The sequence below is a fragment of the Lutjanus erythropterus genome, chromosome 1, assembly GCF_056507025.1.
Source record: "Lutjanus erythropterus isolate fLutEry1 chromosome 1, fLutEry1.hap2, whole genome shotgun sequence".
In the NCBI taxonomy this organism is placed as follows: Eukaryota; Metazoa; Chordata; class Actinopteri; order Lutjaniformes; family Lutjanidae; genus Lutjanus; species Lutjanus erythropterus.
In genome coordinates, this window is record NC_139317.1 from 15840114 (window position 1) to 15861976 (window position 21863).

Below are 21863 nucleotides of genomic sequence, written 5' to 3' on the forward strand. Positions count from 1 at the left end.
AGTGAAATTACAGATGATGAATTATTTTGCTCGGAACAATCCAGGTTATAGTGAAAAATTTATCAAAGCAGTCTAAATCATTTTATAATTTCAGCTTGTATGCATACACAATGTTCTTACATTAAACCTGTTCTCCTCTGGCCAAACAAAACCTGGAATAAATCTTTCAAAAGATTTCACTTCAAGGTCCTACTAGTCCTGTAGTGTTTGACAGCACGCACTGAAACCATTAACCCAATCAATAATGAGCCGGGTTTTTTTCCTCCACTAGAAATTGCACAAAGTTATCATTGCTTCAATTATTGCCCGTACTTGTCATGTATATGAGAAGACCGTTTTGTAATATCGCGTTTGTCATGTTGTATATTGTGATTAATGGAGAATTAAGATTGTCGTTCTTTTCCCTGGGCTTCAAGCAACAGCAGTCATTTTTCCACTGTCACACTGTCTACTACATTTCCTTTTGTATTCACTCACTCCATGTATTAATCAGAATATTCTCATGAATGCCGTAATGCCATAATGATGTGCATGTAGGGGGCACTGGGGATCGTTGCAACATTTTTTTGCATTTCTCTCAATTGTGGACTTAACCAGCTAAATCTTTCTATATTAAACATACATCTGTCTGATAAATACACAAACCATTAAACATGATTACCTATATGAGACATACAAATATGTATTTGAAAGGAAGAAGTCACATGTTGCAACTGACCCCACCCAACATGCAACAAACTTTTATAAAACATCTATTTATTGAACAAAATTGCATCTGTTGTAGCAACACATTTTTATTTGGGTGAACTATCCTTTTATACACCACACAAAGACTTGTTTATGTTGAAAAACACTCTTCTGTGGTCTGTTTTGATATGGCTGCCTAGTTGCAGCAAGTTGTTGAAACTGTCCCCACCCTATCAGCCATGACAGAACATCAAGTCCTAGCTGGGGACAAAGCGACCTAGACACATGCGAACCATGTGACTTAGAAGTCAACAAAACAAGGATTCAAACTCGAATTTTTGATTAATCCACACAAATAGTCCAGACAGTATGACAAAAATACAGCTTGTGAAACAAATTTTTTTCGTTCCTCCTTTGCAACAGTAGGAGTTGATTGTGTCCTCTGTGTTTCTGGTTGGGAGAAGGTCAAACTGATGTGGAGTATGTCATCATACTAGCATGTTTATGATTTGGAGGAACATGACTCACTGAAACCATCCCCTGACGCAGCCATTCCAAGTCTACTACACTCCACATCACAGACCTTTTCAGAAAAATCTTTCAAACACCTCCAGGAGGTTGTTGCGCTCCCAGTCATATTGGTTTGCTAATGATACAGGATTTACGCTTCGAATTCTACAGTACGTTCATTGACCTTGTTGTAAAATATGCAGTTTAACTCTGGAGAGAGACGGTCGAAAAGCTGCCAGCATCAGTATTGCCAGCTTGACACTTTCAGGGCAGCCAACAAATAGATGGCTACCTTGCCTTAGGCCAACTTCTTTGGCATCAGCAAGAAGAAAAACATAGGAAGCCACTGTTAATTAAGCGCAGATACGCCAAACATGTCAGATTTTTAAGGCTTGCCTCACCCTTCTGCTTCTCTGGGTTCATTTTCTCGATAAAACGTTTTTACACACATACACACACACAAACACAGACACACACACACACACACAGCACGCCTCACCTTATGTGAAAGTGATAGCACTGCGTCGCCTAATCAGTATACTTTAGCTGTCACACAAACAAACAGAGGGGGGAACCTCTTTTCCCCCCCGTTATGTCATCTTCATTCCAAATGCCACATCTGATCATCTGCCTCTTTATAATTATGAACGGTGACATTTATCCAGATTCCTACTGTTTTACAAGACCTTTACATTTAATTGTACTTGATTCGGCACTCTCAGTTGCCATTGGAGACTGCAAGTGTGAAGCATCGTTAAAATCCTGACTTTTAGATTTTTATCAACCGGATTTTGGATGGTATTATTTTAATAACTCACAAAAAAAAAAGTTAAAAAAAACTGGTCACATTCACATTATGTGGGAGGGAGAGTTGTCCCTTTGTCGATGGATAGGTTTGTATCTTGATGTAATTTGCTTGACAAATGTTTTTAGAAGGACAAATGTCTTCACTGGTCATTTAGACAGTACAAAGTATAGCAAACGTTTTAACCCATTCTGCACAAGGAGCAGTGAGTTGCAATTTCCAGTACAGGTACACAGAGATGTCATTATCTGTATCTGTATCTATGCAACCAACACAATGCGGGAGCTCATTTTAAGTCAGGCAAATGTTTTATTTTTCAACCCAGTATTCATTGGCAATGCAATTGTCATGCTTATAAAATATCCAAATGATTTAATATTGGCATGTAATTAATTATTAAGTATTTTGCAACATCCTCTTACTGTACTTTTCATCTAGCCTCTCCCTTCTTTTATTTTTAGCTGAACTGTGTTGTAAGTTTTATGAACTATCTCAAGGTCACCGCACTCCACCCCAAAACTGCAGGATATTGAAAGATCAGAAACAGAAAGAAATGTTTTAATAATCAAAAGATCCTGCTTGGCATTGTAAACAGAAACTGTAGAGTAAATATATACAAGTATGTAGAAGAGTATCGTGCAATTGGAGTGAATACTCTGAAGCACCAGCCTTCTGTGGAGCAGAAGACTTGCTTATTTAATTAAATCTACCGTACCTTCTTGTAAGTTAAGCCGGGACAATATTTCATTTCCAAACAAACACGTACACACGTAGCTGCCGGCCCTGAATTTCACAAAGCGATCTTTCTTGTCATTTCAATTCATTCTCCCTTCTTTCATCTGAGTTTTACCAGCATCATTGTACCATAATGATTGACATCTTCATCCAAGGTTGTTTGAACTGACAAGTTTTGTCTAGTCATCCATCTATCCATCTATCCATCTATCTTTCTATCTATCTTTCTATCTATCTATCTATCTGTCTATCTGTCTATCTGTCTGTCTGTCTATCTGTCTGTCTGTCTATCTATCTATCTATCTATCTATCTATCTATCTATCTATCTATCTATCTATCTATCTATCTATCTATCTATCTATCTATCTATCTATCCCTCATGAAAATTAAACACCATGCATCTAAATCCGATGCCAGCTTTTGTTTTTCCCACAGTCTCCCAGGTCTCCCTGCAAATCCCTCCACCCCCACCTCCCTCACCGCCTCATTTTTTCCCCCTTTCTTTATTCCCTCTTTTTGGTTAATTGAATGTTGCATGCGTTTGGAGCAGTTCTAAAATATATAATGAGGTCATTTGCATTAGACTGCAGATTGGGTGACCTTTGCTTTTGCCAATAATTACTGTAAAACCCGTCTCTGTCTGTCATCACCAAGGATGTGGCAGGGACCTCTCTGTGCTCACGAAAGGTTAGCTGCAGGCTTGTGTCTGGACTTATGAAAAAGCCTGAGGAAAATGTCATTAGAGCAAGGGGAAAAGACACTTGGAATTAACAATTGGAAATTCAATCAGGATGGCTTTAAGGACAGAGTGTGCCTGCATATGTGTGTGTGTGTGTGTGTGTGTGTGTGTGTGTGTGTGTGTTCTGCAACAGAAGGGCTATAAGATATGTCCCAGGAATACTTGTGGGTTAAGAAATTCCTCTCGTCAGTGAGAGTGCAGAATGTGGGAAGAAGGACACCCTGGGGGCGACTTCTGTTAACTCTGCAGGCCACTTTGACTTTGCCAACACATAAACAAACTGACGACACAAACTAAACAATCAGGCCGTAAACATCACAGCAGCAAACCACACCAACATGATAAATGCTGCCACCAATATCTAGAAATTTCATGGCCCTCATTAATTATGCCTGACTTTAATTACACAATGCATTCATGAAAGGCTCACAAATTTTGCACTTTTCACCTTGCTGAATTTTTGTTCCGGCGCATGATGTTTAATTTGCATGCTGTTATTGGTTGTCATTGTGCAGTGAAACGTGACTGTATTTACCATGTGTTAACTCCCCTTCCCATCAATAACTCGGCCCAAGTCGAAACAGACACTCTCAGACGTCTGAACCTCGAAATGAACCCTTCTATTCATCAGTGCCTTCCTTACTTGTAAATGTTTAGTACTTTTTCCATTGTTCATACAAACTTATTTCACACTGCAGTACTGACCCAGCCTGTCCTCATCAGAAAAATGCGCACTGGTCGCTTCTGCAAACAGCTTATTCCGACTGATATGTCTGTTTATTGCTAGGCGGCGCCCCCTAGTGGACATAGCAAGTATGACAGGAGAAGTATAAGAAGCAAGTCCATATTAAACAATCACAGGACTTTCACCCAGGAGACCAGGGTTTGAGTCCTGTGTGAAACTAAAAGTAACTGTCAAGTTATTTGAAGTTTTTAGTAATTTAAAGCTTTGTTATGGATGTAAAGTCCTTTACATCACTTCCGTCATGTGAGTGATGTTACTTCCATCATATGACATATGTAATATAGTTGTTATAACCCCAAACCTAATCAAGTAGTTTTTGAGCCTAAACCTAACCAAACTGTGACTTTTTTTTACAATGTAAACAACGTGTGTAATGTCACATGAGTTATGCTGTCATGCGAGTGACGTCACTTATGTCACATGACACACTGTACACTGTAGTTATTTTAATCCAATCTCAATCTTTTCCTGATCCTAACCAGGTAGTTTTGTTGCCCAAACCTAACCTTACTGCGACTGTCACATGACTTACATAATTGTTGCTGCCGGTACTCTCCACCGTTAATATGTGCTGTTTTGAGAATAATTGGCAAACAACCAATCAACCTATTCTGTCCTTTAGGTATGAGGATGTGTTGTGCTCATCAGTACTGCAGTGTGAATATGAGCTTGCTCAGCTCAGTTTAAAATAGTATGAATAGTGTGAAAAGGATAAAAATTGGAGCGGGCAGAGCAGAGCACTAACATCAGAGGCTCTGTTTTGTGCTCTTGGTTCTAGTCGCAGCGGCGCGTCACGTTTCACCTGCCGGATGGCTCTCAGGAGAGCTGCAGTGACAGCGGTCTGGGGGACCACGAGCCTGTAGGCAGTGGCTCCCTCCTCACACAACCTCTCCCTCTGGTGCAGGCGCAGGACGACTTCTACGAGCAGGCCTCCCCCGATAAGAGGACTGAAGCTGACGGCAACTCCGATCCCAACTCTGGTGAGTTGCAATAAATCTCATGGCATACTGCTCTTTCTTTTTAATGCCCATGCATGGACGCTTTCTGTGGGTTTCTATCTGTCTCTGTCTCTCTTATTCTCTCTTTTGCAAACTGTGTGAGTTTAAAGCACCATTGCAGAATCTTAAAATGTTCATTTTAATCCAATTTAGTGACATTGTCAGCATCTTGTCTTGCAAATACAATATGGCTCTTTCAATTTTATGCTGATTGTATAGAAATCAGTGAAATCTGAGCACGGTTTGTCTTAAAGGGCAGGTAAAGAAAATAAAGACAATATTTCAGATTTGGCTTTGGGGAATGACTTAAACTCCTTGAACAGAGATAATAAATAGTCATGAAAAACAACATCAGTCTCTATAAAGACCTCAACGTGCCAAATATCATTTAATTTAGAGTCATTTGATTGCTCAAGTAGGTTTCTAGTGGATACACGAGCAGGTCATTCATTTCTCAGTTAATCATCCAGACTTGTTCATTCCTCCCAGGAGCAAACCTGGGCCTCCCATAGGCTCCTCACCTATTTGTGAAACTCATTTGATTTATTTAGAGATGATTTCCCAGTTGGAAGTCTTGGTGCTCAGCTGAAGATGTTAACTTCCCACTATTTCTGGTGGGAATGTACATCTCCGACCCAGTTTTCTCATTTTATCATTAAGAGGTGAGGCGTGCGCGAAGATCAAGCGCATCGCCCCAAGGTCGATGCCAGCTTGCCTGCTGAGGGTGGAGCAGCCAGCACCACATAAATACGAGTGCTGTGAGTAAACTGTGTGTGCGTATGATTTCATACAGGCTCTAACTTAGCAGATGTACTCACAGTTGGCAGATGTACTCAGTGAGTAACGTGTAGGCCTACTGACTCACTGTCTTCACAAATGAATAGAGACACACATGGCCCAGCCACGTGCAGTCATAACTGACTGACTACTGTGGCATTGTTGCAAGGAAAAATGCATCTTTAATTTGGTTCATAGGAAGTTTACAAGATGAGTAAATGCATAGACTGCCTCATCTGTGTGTTCTTCTATCCCTCTCTGCAAGCAATTATAACTGTCATATATTATATTTAATAATGTATCGTTCAATGTTTTACACACAAATTAGAATAATTGAAAAATAGTCAATTATTCTAACTGTTAATGCAGGCAGTAGTGGAACATTTTCACGCCCCAGCATAAGGTCAAAAGCTTTGCGGCGGTTGTCTGTGAGTACAAAGTACATGTTCTGACACCGAAGACCGAAGTGTGTCTCATCCTTTGAGTCAACGGCAACTTTTTCCAGTATTTGACCACAGTGTGATCTTTTGCTATCCCTAATCAAGTGGTTTAGTTGCCTGACCTTAAAGGAGAACTTAAGTCTTGAAGAGTAATATTGCATATGTTAAAAATGTTGTATGAAGGCCTGTGCAAAATCTGATAAGCTAACCAGTATTGATTGGGGCCAAAGCCTTTAAGTTTAGCGTTAGAAGTATGTGAGCTTAGAAGGATGTGAGCTTATCAGATCTCTGTAACCTGCGCCTCGTTTCTGTCTTTTTCAAGGCTTTATTAGCCGTTACTAGCATAACACATTAAAATCTCTAACTGAGCTGTTGGCTGTGGGTGATATAGGTACCAGGATTTGACAAGGATGAAGAATGAGTGCAATAAAAAAAAGCTGAAATCTTTAGTTCTGCTGAATCAATTTTGATCCTTTTCTTTATTGTCCATCGTGGGTCTGACCCTGATATAAGAAATTCAATTCAAATTCAATATGCATGTTATGTCAGAGGTTTTCAAAGTGGGAGGCCTCCCCAGGGGGCTCCAGATAGTTTCAGGGGAGGCTAAGAGAATGGCAGTGAAAAAAATAAATAAATTACTATAGTAGTTATGGTAAAAAGGATATCACATAGAATAGCCTAAATGTGTGGGATTTGGTTAAAGAGATAGTGCAGATATACAATGGTTTTGGTGTTTCACTTTGGACAGACCTTTTTTATGGATTTGTTGTAGTCTGGAGTCATATCAAACAGCAATAGTAGGTTTTATTGTCTCAATTGTTGTCCAAGCTTTATGTGAGGAGACGCCCACAGTCTCAGACTTTGAAAACCGTTATGCTATTATGTCATATGTAAAACATAATCCGGACAGCCTCATACCACAAGCACAGATTTATGAATTTGTGTGTGACTGTATGAGCTTTGACCTGCAAAATCACTGCCTCAACCAATAGACCAAAGATGTGTGTATGTGGCGTTCGCCTCAGCAGGCGATGGTCCCTCTCATTCCTGCACATGTGACAGTGCCCTTACACTGCACTTCCTTCAAATCTTATCAATTAAATTAATTGTACATGAACATGGACATTTTCAGGAGACACAGTTCATGATTTCAAAAGTGTGCAGACAGGCGATTAAAGCCAACAAGAACTGACAATATATGAAATCTGTAATTAAACAGCAAACGGCATTGATTGGGCAGTGCTGTTGATGTGCACACTGCATTTCATGGCATGTCAGACATTTATGTGGTATGTTGAAATGACATATGCAAATTAGATACACATGTCCGAGAGGAGCTACGACGTAAATGTAATGAATAATATAATGCGTGACCAAATGTATAAGAGCAAAATGCCACGTTTGATGACAGATTAGGGTATTGAAAGACTTGAATTATGTACAGTAAATTTAGATATACACTATGTAGAGTACTTGTATAGATGTATAAGCCCTGTAGATGTAACTTACATAAGATATTAACGAAATATGAGATGCACACATGTTCTGAATGGTCTCTTTAACTAGTCTCTATGAATGCAAGTACATTTCCATAAATAAATATGTATATGTATATGTATACATGATATGGTATACGGAGAGAGATAGAAGAGTAAAGCGAGAGTCTTGGTTGGTTCTCGGAAATGGCATCAAATGTTCAGCTTAATCAAATGTGGCCTGTAAAATGCAGAAACACAAGCCCTCATGTGTGTAACGAGACTGGTTTCATCAGCTGTTTACAGTTTTCCAGCATGAGGCATCATTTTTATCCTTAAGCACTGGCATTCTGTTTTGTTAGTGTGGTGTGCTGATCAGCAAACTATTAACAGTGACAACAGCAGTCTTTGATCACTGACATGCTGCTTGACGAGATAATGATTTTATGTCCTGTCTATGAGGGATGTGTTACCTGCTGGTGCTACTCTCAAATATGTGAACTCAGTGATCCCAGGTTAACTAGTTTTGAGTCAGTCTCTGTCAGACTTAAAAAAAAAAGCCCTCATGTCACACTCTTTTCCTACTAGCTGTCTGTTGACAAAGACAAACAGTATCTGGAAGATATTTGACACTATTATGTTCTAAGTTGAGGTGTAAATTGTCTTCACACGCTGTTGAAAACAACCCCATTCATTGTAACATTGTAGACGAGGACCTCAACAGTGGGTGGTCTTACCATGGTGCTTTGTTCAAAGTCTGACAATAATATCTATTACCTTTTTTTCCCTGACATACTGACTGCTCAAAAGAGCTTCTTAAAGAATCAAAATTGAAATAATTTATTAAATTATTTTAAGTCTGCTGTCCTCATTTTTTGTGCAGGATATTGAAAAAAATATTTAGTTTAACAGTGCTCTTTTCTTGGTCGGAAGCAGCAGAGGGATTCGCATTGGAGGCAGATTAAAGTTGCCTTCAGATGAGAATGATCAGTAAGTAGTCCTCCTGATGATTAAACAATTGATGTTTAAGTTACAATGCACAGTTGGGATTTTGGGAAATCTAAACAGGGATTATCCATAATAAATAGTCAGCTTTTTTGACATAAAACACAGTGATGTAAATGAAGTGATGATAAAAAAAAGACTACACAATGTGTGTGTACAGTCCAAATTAAGTCATGGCAACACTGAACTTAACATCACATTAAACTGATGAAAATGATCGTGGGTAAAACTGACCGAATAACCTTTGGATCTTGGCCTGCTTACGATTTTTTTTTTGTTTAAAAAAGTGAACTTACTAATTATCCTTTATGTAATACAGAAAAGTGGTTCGACTTATGCGTAGGTTGTGGCTTTCATCCGAACTAAGGAAACATACACAGTGTGGGAGTTGTGAAAGTCTGATGTCTAACAGTATTTTTTTATGATGGAGTAGAGCATAAAGAGATGTTTTATATTTCTTTGTGACTTGAAGATATCCCTAAAGCTTTACCACAATGAAAAAAAAAAGAAGAAGTTTGTAAACGAAACAAAACAAGTGAAAAAACACAGTTGAACATAAGAGTGAAGAAAATAACAATAGCAGATGGATGGTAATCAGTGACACGAGAGAGACCAGAGAGAAGAAAACTTGACAGTGCATGTGTGAGTGGTATGTGAGCAAATGTGGTTGCAGAGAAGAGAAAGACCTAACAGGGCATTGTTTCCCAGTAATGATTGATTTTTAAAGGTTAAGAGTGTTTTCTAAGAGCATTTTTACAAAAGCTCTTAAATTTTTACACACAATTCCCCAAACAGCACTTACAAGCCGGTACACGTGCAGGGCTGTTAAGAGCTTCTTAACATTCGCTGTCCATGGTGCTGAAGAGGAGGACGGATTGATTTAAGCAACTTGCTGTATTAAATTCTCCATAAATCATGTCAGACATTAAAAATACATCAAAAACAAAACATAAATCAAACAAATGATACAGTGGATGCAGTTAATGCGCCTCGAATCATCAGCATGAGTACACCATGAAAGAGGAGCCTAATTCGCAGTCAGCATTTACAGCCTTGGTGAAGTCTACTCAAGCCATTCTGTCAAATCAGCATTTTAGGCTTCAATTGGCGGCTTGAAATTCACTATCAATGAGAAGAATAACCAGCCAACATAACACACTGGAATGACATCAATAAAAAGCTGAAAAAAAAAACCCACAACAAATGATGAGGAAAAGTGGCACAACACACAGATTAATTCAATATAATAAGTTAGAATAGAAGCTTAAAATTCTTGAACCATAATTCAAAGGTGCAGAAAAAAATACATGAAAGTAAACTTATACACGATGTTGCCAAAATCCTGGTGCTTGCAGTTGTCATTTTGAAGGCTGTGCTCGATATAATTGTTGTCTCAGTGGTGACAAACAAAATAATTTGCTCCTCCAAAAGCTTGGCGCTGAATTTGGTGCTGAATCAAAAAGTTGAGCTATGTTAATACTTTTCACACTCATTTAGCAGCTCCAGATGGACATAATGAATGTTATGAATTATGGGGCCATTACATGGCAACAATACAGCAGCTTGGTTAGTGACCCTATATGCTTCAAACTATGAGGCTGCAGGTACCCGTCTACTATCAGTTTTGCACATGCAGGGCTCCACAGTCCAGTTATCATCAGTAAAGATGCAACACCTATTGCAAAATAAAGGCACAGATACTACCTGGGTAAGTTAGGGCAACCAAACTACTTTATCATGTTTAGGAAACAAAACTGTTTGTAAGTTTAGGTAAAGACAATTTTTGGTTATGTACGTCATTTATGTAGGTTCTTGTATCGAATGTAGGACGGGCTGAGCAAAACTGTGAGGAGTGGCTTGTCATTAAAATGAGCATAACTGGTCTGCTGTACCTTAAAGGTCAGTCCAGCTTAAGTTAGCTTGAGCTGAGGTTTTCACTTACTGGTTTCATCAGCAAGCAAGACATGAGAACTTGATTTGGGTTTTGAAAACTTGTAGTATTTATTCATCAACAAAAAGCCTAAACTGTACGCACATTGCACAATCATTATTATTATTAATCTTCAGCAGCAAGCAAAACATGGCAACTTGGTTTGGGTTTAATGCACACAACCTTCACTCTGAGTTATTCTTTAAAGGAGTTGGCTCCTTGTACAGATTTTTTTTAGTCTGAAAACATCTTAAAAATATATTTTAAAGAGTCCCCTGATGCTTAGGCCTGGCAGAGAGTCAACGTAGGCCTGGCAGGCCAGTGGCTATACGTTGGCAGAAACCCTTCACCCAGAATCCTGACTGAAAGTCCTCATCCGTCCACCTCACTTTCTTCCAAACATGGACTTTCTCACTCTTTATATTACATAAACTGACTTCGACATAACATTAAAACTTAAAACTAGAGGGAACCATCCAGAAACAACAGTACAGGCGTACCTGCAGTGTCATACTTTGAAGCATAAGGGCACAGACCAAGCTGCCATATTTGACGCAATGGGAGTGAGAACAGATTCTACATTATCAAACAGAGTCACTGTAGGAAAAACCTTTCACTATAGTCTACTGATATAAATGTTCTGGGTTACAAAAATACTAAGGGGTCACCAAGATGTTGAACCAGCATAGTCAAGGAAATAACCTTAAGGCATTCCAGGAATATACCGGCTCACAGGTACAGTACAGTTTTCTGTACATGAAAACAGACCCCAAATACTAAAAGATGTTGCATTGCAGTTGTTGGTCCTCTTACAGTAAAACCCTTTTTGGCAAAAAGTGTCTATAGAGTGTCTTTCCTTGTAATGCTTTGTGGAAATACCTCGAAAATGCATAGAGGTTTACACCTTGAAAGTGCTTTTTAGGTAACAGGAGCCCAGGAGCATCTCTGATGTTTATGTTTCATCATAGTTTACTCTCACTTCAGCTAGTACCTTACTGAGCACATGCACAAAATACTGACTTGGAATTGAAGCTTCTATCTTTATTAGGTGTCACACTGTTGAAAGACAAATCAAATAAATGGTAAAAAGGAAAGTAATAGTTACATGCCTAATATCTGCTAGGACTGCCTGTCCCTTTGCAATTATAAAGCAAATTCATTCTCACCAGAAAGAAATCATAATGAAACAAATAAACAACCAAGTCACATACTCACCAAATTAATGCATATTTGGGACAAAACAAAATTCTGTCAATCAGTTACATTTCTGCTGAAAAAAACAAAACAAAACACACACACACACACACACACACATATATATATATATATATATGTACAGTGGTCTGTCAGATTGGTTGTGCATGGACAGACTGACCTGCAAAGACTGCAAAGAACCCAAAATAATATATGATAGGAGACTGCCCAGAATAAACAGAATAAACAGAGAGCAGAGTGGGTTGAGATAGGGAAGTCATGTTTATTTATAAAACATTTAAAACAACCATTATTAACTAAAGTGCTATATGAATGATTTAAAGACATTGCAGACAAGCAACACAGAGCGGAAAAACAAAAAAGATCACTTGCACAATCATGCATATACAAATACACACGCACACACACACACACACACACACACACACACACACACACACACACACACACACACACACACACACACACACACACACACACACACACACACACAAGTGAAACAGAAATGAGCTGTGAGAGTTGCTGCAGTGTGGGGAACTGATATAGTGAGGAAGGTTGCTCTTCTTGTCTAGCAACAACCCTTAAGCTTCAAATTTATGGCTATAAACAAACAAGAGTTCCATGTCTGATAACCTTAAAGTTCTACAGGTCAAATAAAACAGAAATATAATCAATAATCTTTCTATAAACAATGTCAGAACCTTAAAGACATCTCTGAGTTTCTGTGGGAGACAGTGAGGATAGCCAATAACATGAGCGATGAAGTCACTATGTAATGCCAGTGGAGGAATATTTGCATGATACTCAGTTCTAACTATTTTCCGACAGTATAGCAACATTGTTTGGATGCATTTTCACATCCGCATGTCAAATGTCAATTCTTGAGTAAATAATAATCCCAAAGCCATCCGGTGCTGGGTATTCTGAATCCCGGCAGATACTGCTTCTCAACAAAAATTAATATCATTTCCATGGTAACGTATGGATCAGGTGCCACACATGTAAGAAACAGAAAACACAAGGGAAAACCACTGGGAAAAGCTTAGGACTCTTGCTGAAGAAGACAAAGCAAGACGCACAGCAACTGCTTTAGTGAGGGGTAAGATACACACTAAATACTTGAGTGATGGGTAAGACATACACTAAACACTATACTTGGGGATAGGACACTCTCTAAATACTCCCTAGTGAGGGGTAAGACACACAATAAATACTCTAGTGACTGGTAAAACACACATTAAATACTCTAATGAAGGGTAAGACACACACTCAGGAATCAAAAAGGAGGGGGGAAAGGTGGGAAATTAAACACCAGAAACAAGAAGAAAGATAAGAACTTAAAAATAAAACCGGAAACACGTAAGCTAAAACCTAAAACTATGACATCAGGTTCTAGAAACCGAATTTGAAAGTATGAAAATGGTACTGAATGAGCCATGCAGTTGCTTCTTAACTTCAGACTTCTTAAAACTTCAGTTAATTTTCGTTCTTTGGTGAATAACACATTTTTAAGATGGTTGTTTATTCATTCCATGCTTTTCTATATTAATCACTTTGTCTGTGAATCTTCTTTTGCCGACACTGAAAGCTAGACTAATGTACTATAATTAAATCGGCTTTTGAGCAGAGCAGTGGCATTGTAAGAACAGCCTTTTATCATTTATATACTCCAAACATCCTGTGCCTACCATCTAAACAGCTGGTGTTGTTGCATGTCATGCGCTGTGATAGGGCGATTATCTCTGTCATTGACGAAATAAATGGAGGGGAGGAGAACCATCTTTTTTTCAACAGTTTCAAAAATGATTTTCAAAAATTTAGAAATGTCAGGATGTATTCTTGAAGAGTTGTACAGATGTGGACCATTGTTGTTTTTGACAGTGACATGAATGTGCAAAGTGATCCAACAAGACACACTGATAATCAAGCTAAATAATGTATCAAACTTAAAATTAAAAATGTTGATTTAAGTTAACAGTTGACAACATGTTTACAAACTCAAGTTCTTGAGTTGCGCGCTGTTTGTGGCTGTAATTGCAAGACTTGTGTCTGTGCAAGTGCAAAAATAAGTTGTGATTGAAGTGGCTGGCAGTGCCTTGGTGGACATAGCTGATTGTCTTGTAGCAGGCCTGAACTGGTTTTGTAGCATTTGTTGTAGGAATTTTGATAAAATTAAGGTATCCAGATTATTCTGTTCAGTATTAAATATCATGAACAGTAATGTGGTAAGCAGCCTACTTGGATTGTACTAGTCACTCAACCTGAGTGGGAGATAACCCAAGTAGTGAAAAATACCCCTGCAAGCTACTATGCATCTAAATGTGAGAGAGAATAGTGACTTAAATAGGACTTTAATGGACCCCACAAGAAATGTGAGACAGGGGAAATTACTTTTTTTTATTCTAAATGATGTTTGAAAAGAGACTAAGTCTCGACTAGGAGAAAGAAGGCATTAAGCCTGCCAAAGGTACAGGGCTTAAAGCAAAAATAGCTTGACCAAAGTCTTATCTAGTCAAGTGAAACCTTTTTGTCATGTAACTATTAGAGATGTAAAGTAATCTAATCCATTCACACATCTTCAAGAGACCAAATGAAGCACTGGAAGTTCACTGCCATAGCAACACATGAGATACTCAAGTATCACCTATATCTGGATTTACTAATTAGTTTAGTTTTTCACTATCAATATAATCCACTTTACAGTTTATAAAAGAATTTTATGAGGTTACTGTCCTCCTCTTGTTCTCATCAGGGCAAATCCATCTGCGTTCTTTTACGGGTTTTTCAAATGTAAATTCCCACTCAGCTTTTATCAAAAAGCAGTGAAATATTACAGTCCTCCTGTCCCTCTACTTAGGGGGTTTATATGTGGCAGTGCCATCGTGCAGAAACCTATGTCAGGTCATGTGGGAAATCGTTTTTAGAAAGGTAAATTGTATTTTAATTCTAAACGTTTGTACTTCGACCAAAATTTGATTGTTTGGATTTAAATACATAAGAAACAATACTGGGAATAAAGAATGATATAAAAAACCCCGAAAACCTCAGAGCCACCCTTTAATGGATCACTTTTTCAATTTATGAAAGACCATTTTATTTTATTTTAAGAAATATCACTAGCTAAAAAAACAGCCAGCTACGTTCCATAATGCAAATATGTTCTATTGCAGGATTGTCAAGTCTAAATGTTACAAGGTTTTAGATTTTCTGTCCTTAAAATGTTAAATACACATTTAAATTCTCTAATCACCCAACTAAATAATATACAAGATGCAGAGCTGCAAAATAAAAATTGAATAGGCTGACATAAATTAATATTCTTTGTTATGCTAGTAATGAAGTCTCTTAGTTAAGAAAACATTACAGTTTCTACAGTCAGACTATCTTTGACGCTTCTTACTGACCTGATCAAAACGGTTTCAAAATACACAAAAATAGAAACAGTATTAATGTCAAATGTAAATACAGGGTAATATTTGGTCATGTATCATTCGTACTGTATGTGTGAAGTAAACAGTGGGGTTAACCAGCATATTTACAATGCATTAAAACACATACAGTAGAATCTGAACTGTGTCACATAATAAACAGTAGGAAGCTGAGAAACCAATATCAGCAGTATCTGTATATGTTAGTATGCTGTGGACTGCAGCAAGCAAATAACACTCAGTGTTTTATCTACTGGGGCCAATAATCCTCCTACTCATTCATAATTAAATCACATTTAAGGTGAATCAGACGTGAGTCAGCACACTGCACCTGATATATACACAATGTACTGTCAAGGTCTTACCTTTCTGGTCATCAGTAAAAGGTCTGAGGTGTTAAAAGTGGTTAAATTAAGTACACATAGGCTGAGGATCTCTTTTTAGGCTTGTTGTTTTTTTTTTGTGTGTGTGTGTGTGAATAGGTATGCTTAATTCTAAGTGTCACCTGGTTTGGGGGCTTCAGAAATATCCATGGTGAAAATTGCAGGTTGTACAGATGTACAGTAAAAACTGCTTGTGTCTGTCTGCATTTTGTTTTGAGCTGGCAAATTAAATTTACCCTTCGTCCTCTTTCAGTATGTACTGCTCTCCTGCTTTCTTGGTACACTGTTCATCATCTTGGCATGTCAGAAGCACTGTCCTCTCCAGAAAAAACAACAACACCCACCCTTTTCCCAAATGTCTTAAAAGTACCCACCTATTTCAGTCAGCCTCATCCAATTGATGGCTGTCCTCTCTGGAGAACTTAGAGCATTGGTCACATCTTTAATTAGGGATGGTTTGGATTATTAGTTTTAGTAGATGGCAGTCGGCTAAGCAATGTACTGCTGTGGACAGGAATAAGAGGTATTTTAGCCACTTTTAAAAGGTCCACCCCCCAAAAAATCAACATCAGTTTTAATGTATGCTATATTTAGAATATTGTCACCAATTAATTTTACATCTATATCTCCAAGCCAACCAAGTTCTGTTGGTAAAAAGTAATTTTTCTAAGCAAAACACTTGAGTTGCTGGTCTATCGATCTGTTATTTTATGTGTGTTACTTGTGACTTCAGTGTTTTTAAAGGATCAAACAGATTCGCCAAAGTCGCACAATGACACTAATCCACTGACTTGACCAATTAGTGAAGTGTTGTCATTTTTATACAACATTACAGGAGTTTTCACATTTGATTTTTCTTGCAATTCCAAGGTCCGTCTTGAGGATTTACGCGCATTTCTCTGTGTCAGCGGTTCAGTCAGCTATTCAAGCACTAGTTGAACTGTATCTGTGGAACTGTTTGAAGATGAGTGATGTTAACAGGAACACGGTTCACCAAGTGGCCGGTTGCACTATTTATGCATAAGAACACACCCAACTGACAGGAACAGAGCAGGAAGCGCATGGGGAGAAAGGGGTGAGTGGACGATGTGCTTGTTGAAATAGCACAATGTGACTGGGAGAGGGTAGCTGTTAAGGGGCTTGGTGGAGAGGGACAAAATGCAAGATTGTTATGTTCTCTACCATGAAAATGGAACCACTTTAGCCATTAATCATTGATGGACAGGAGATGATGGATAACTCCCTTGTTGAGGTATCCTGCTCCATTCCATTCGGCACTGCTTTGTCTGAAACATCAAAGCGTCGTTTAAAATCCCAACTCTGCCAAGTATTCACATCAAAAAGCAAAATACTCCTAAATTTGACTCGTAATCTGCCAGAAAAATATTCCACTAAATGTGGATGAAATATCACAATTACACTGCTGTTAATCACTCACACATGTGTAGCCATTAGGATTTGGTGATATAATGCTTTCATGATGCTGTCTCCACATTTTATCAGCATGTTGGATATTAATTTCATCACAATATTGTGAGAATATGCTGCAGGCAAGCAAGATGTCACAGTGCCATGTTTTTATGATTGTTAATGCCAAATTTCTGCTGCTATGTTTCCAAGGCGTCCCAATTGTCTCTCCATGGCGGAGAAGATTGGCAGCGTCTTCACTGCATTTTACCTTTGTGCCACCACGCTTGTTGTGATGGGAAATGCTTGGATTGCTGTGCTATACAAAAAAAGAGACTGATTTACAATTTTTGCAATTTACTGTATACTATACATCTTTATATTGCAGTTCCACTGTTCAGTGAAGAAAATCTGGTTGCACTTTATTTTACAATGCACTAATAATATGTAATAAGCAGTACTTTGTGTTAAATTAGACAAAATTAATAGTATTAGACACTTTAAAGACTTTTTAGAGGGCAATTAGGGGCACATTACATTAGAACTGTATTGTAAACTAAAGTGTATTGACAAAATATTCCTCTAGCTCTAAAATTTTGATATTACTTGGTAGATCTGGTTCACGCATTGTTTTAAATGGGGAAGTATCAGATATGTGATTTCATTTTAGTTTGCAGTACAGTTCTGTTTTAATATGCCCCAAATTACCCTCTAATAAAGTCTGATAAGGGTCGAATAAAGAATCTAACACTGTCTGATAATGAACAGATTGTTTGCTACATCTTACTACTGTACTGTAAAATAAAGTGCACCAAAAAATGTGTTATTTTTTTGTAGACTGTGGCAAGACAAGCATTGATCCCCAGTTTTAGTGGGACTTTAGTATTCATCACCAGCACACTGAGACCAATTGTCACTGGAGAGGTTGTGGTAGATGTACACAAGGCATGTGATTTTACAGCTTTAATAGAATATATATACAATATAGAGTAAGTTGCAAAGCCTCTGTCTCATTCACAGCAGTGGAAAAAAAGGTTGGTAATGTACGGAAACCATGAATGGGTAGGAGAAGGCGACCAGCTTATAAGAGCTATTGTGGTGCTCACAGCGGGAGGATTGATTACTGGAAGCAAAACATTCAACTGCAGGATGGATATGTATCAAACTAAAGAATGAATGGATGAATGAATGGGCTAACAATATTTGGCTGTACCTCTGCACTTTATGTTATTTTCAATTCATTCATTGAGAGCTCTCCAATGAAAGAGCGGGGAGCGGGAGGGCTGCGCTTACCCGTTGTCCTACCAGGACCGACAAATCTGACTCCATCGGATTTATGTCATTTCCCATCAAGCAAATGGAAAACACAAAAACAGAGAATGCCCTTGAAAGTGTTGGAAAGATGGTGGTTCTTTTTGTCTTTTAAGTTATTTTGTGGGTTATAGGTTGATTATTACTCACTCGCCAAACGCACATTAATATGGTTTGTGTTGTCTTATCTTTGGTCACACTGCAGGCAATGTGACCTGTCTTAAATGTCTTATAGGGCTGAGCACAGATACATATAGTTCTGACTAAAGTGAACCTTGGGTTTTTCTGTGCCAATTTGACCTCATTTTATCAGTGGTGAAAGATGTTGACAGATCCTTCATTCAGACCTTCTCTATAGACTATATATGACCCTGAGTAGCACTATGGAGATGTTCTTATATTGTTTATCTTGAGCACATGCATGAGGATGTACATGCACATGTGCACACACATAGACATGGATGGTGAATAGGCCTTTTGATCATACATTAATGTGTTTGTCATACTGGAAAGGGAAGTCTGACATGTAAACAAATGCAAGTAGCTTAAATGGGGGGGTCTGCTATTTTTCTGTATAAAAAGCACTACACTGTTTACATTTTCAGTGTTTTTATATTCATGGGTTCATGATCCATGTCAAGTAAGAAAAGACAAAAAAAACTTTTTTCCAACTCTGTATGGATCTTGAATTCTTGAATGTAACATGAAACATTGAAAGTGGTTGAGAAATGTAAACATTTTACATATGCAAAACCAATTTTATCCTTGAAGTTTCTTCTTTTGTCTGCTCTGTCCTTTCCTATTCATTACTAATATATTTATTACTAATATATTTGGGTATGCACTGGAGATTCAGGCCCATCTGAGGGGTTGTTGCACCTCCCAATCAAATGTTATTTGTTTATGTATATATCAAGATATGCATATTTTTCTATGTGTACAAAAAAAAAAAAAAAAAAAAAATCAAAGTCTGATGCTGCATTTAAAATACTTTAAAAAATCACCATGTTTGTTTTAGTGGCTAACACTGAAAACTCCCACAGGCACCTTTACAGTGATGATTTTTTTTTGTACACAAGTACTGTAGGTGTAAAAGGTGGACTTAAGTGATAAAAAGCTTTCATGCAATCTGAAAGCCCACAGAAACTTCTCGAACCACCTCTTCTCTGTCTGTTCATCTGTTCGGTATGTTTCAGTACTTTTTGCTCCATACCTTTGCCAAAACATAGTTCAGTTTGTCATTTTTACAGCGAGCTGCTGTGGTGTATTTAGCAGGTTTTAGGTTTTAGGTTTTTTTTTTTTAATTATTATTTTATTATTTGCAAAATATGGACATCGATTTTCTTTACTTACTTACTTACTTACTGCTTTACTTAACTTACAGAGAATAGGCATTTAATTTACTGCAGTTTGACAGTTATTCTAACATTGGACAACAATGAGAGAATGTTGAAAATGCTAAAAAGCACCATGCCAAAAGGTATGTGAAAGCCCATAGGAACTTCTCAAACCACCTCTTCACTGTCTGTTCATCTGCTCAGTAACTTCCAGTACTTTTGTTCCAGACTTTCTGCCAAAATGCAGCTAAATACCTCACTTCAGTCTGTCACTTTTACAGTGAGCTACTTCGCTATATAGTCATTGCTTGAAAAAACTTTTTTCTTGAAAAAGTATTCTAATGTCTAACAATTAGAAGAGAGAGAGTTGAACGTAGTTGGAGATGTGATCACTGAGAGGGCTTGTGAGCATTCATTGACTCAACTTCTGAATTTAGCACAAGCTTCCAAACAGTGTTTGACCAGTTGCTGGCATGTAGGCAGTGACTTTGGACACTTTTGACTTTGGTTGGTCTACAAGCTCACTGCAGCACTCTGGATGAGCTGCAGGGGTAGAAGAAAGCACTTTAGTGTCACAGCCAAGAGCGTGCTGCAGTAATCCAGACATGAGGTTGAGGCCATGTTGTGATCCTCATGCAACAAAGTTGGGAGTAGAATTCTTGGTGCCTTTAGCAAACGAGGACCAGTTTAAAAGCTCATCGAACTCTAGGTAGTAAGAAGAAGCAGATAGGAAACAAGACTGAGTGCAGCCCTTCACTGCCGCTAGTGATTAAGCATCAGAATGTTAGCAATACTGAAGGCATTCTGCCTCGTACTGTCATCTGTATATTTGTAGCTGGTCACCCTTTATTTTACAGTACACTAATAAGATGTAACAAGCTGTACTTTGTATTAAATTAGAGGAAAAATAGAAATAATATGTTTTTCATTAGACATCATCAGACCCTTAGCAGAGTGTATAAAAAAACGTGTGTATTATTTCCCACTGATAGACCCGCATTAGTGTATTATTTCCCCCTTTTCAACACTTATTAAACTTTCTTACAGGGTTATTTGGGGCGTATTACAACAGACCTTCACTGTCAACTAAAGTGAAATCATATACCTGCTACTTGAGACACACAGTCTTTGGATGGCTCTGTACAGTTGGCAGATTAGCCAAGAGTGATGCCTACCTCTTTAATCAAAACACATCACCTGTCTACAGTATTACACTAAATCTGTGCAGTCACCCAATATTCTTCTGCCACTATAATTTTGCCCTCTACTTGGAAGATCTAGTTTACATATTGTTTTTAAATGGGGAACTTTAGTTAACAGTATAGTTCTGTTGTAATGTGTCCCTAATTAGGCTACTCTCTAATTACCCTGTTAATATGTCTTGTTGGTGTACTGTGAATAGTGTCTATGTAGGATATAACTACTGTCTAATAAAGAGGATATTAATTATATCGTATAGTGTTTTGCCAGGTGTGTGATGTCTTACTGGGGCAATTGTGTTTGTTTAATGTCTAATAAAGAACATATTATTTCAAGGCTTTGTCTAATTTGATACAACGGCTTGTTACATCTTATTAGTGTACTTTAAAATAAAGTGGGACTGTGTAAGCTATGTTTACATTTAATACAGTATTTACAGTAGTGCTAATAGTTTTATCAGAGAGGGAGACAAAATTAGTCAGATCCAGATCTAGCCTGTCGCTCGCTGTGTGGGTTATGCATTTCCTATAAAACCTAACATTCTCTACATGTGTGTCAGTGTATTCTGTAATCAGATATATCTGCTAACTAATATGAAAACAGTGCAAATACTGTGTATCTTAAACTCAGTTAAATAATATCCTGCTTGAGTTACACTAATAGCAGATGTTAAGAGAAGAATGTGAGAGAATCCACCAACAAAAAAACACTGGAACCTGCCATTGTTAAGCAACT

The 21863-nt window shown here is 37.9% G+C and overlaps 1 protein-coding gene across 4 annotated transcripts in view; it reads left to right on the plus strand.

The window, feature by feature from the left end:
- The window catches only part of pcdh9 (protocadherin 9), a 274308-nt gene that overhangs the window by 188313 nt on the left and 64132 nt on the right, over positions 1–21863 (plus strand). For 2 of the 4 annotated variants that reach the window (XM_084714968.1, XM_084714976.1), the window contains one exon: positions 5127–5202. In XM_084714968.1, the coding sequence (XP_084571094.1) occupies positions 5127–5202 (76 nt within the window). Of the gene's footprint in view, positions 1–5000; positions 5203–21863 lie in introns of all 4 variants that reach the window. The other 2 variants (XM_084714960.1, XM_084714952.1) reach the window with 1 other exon arrangement.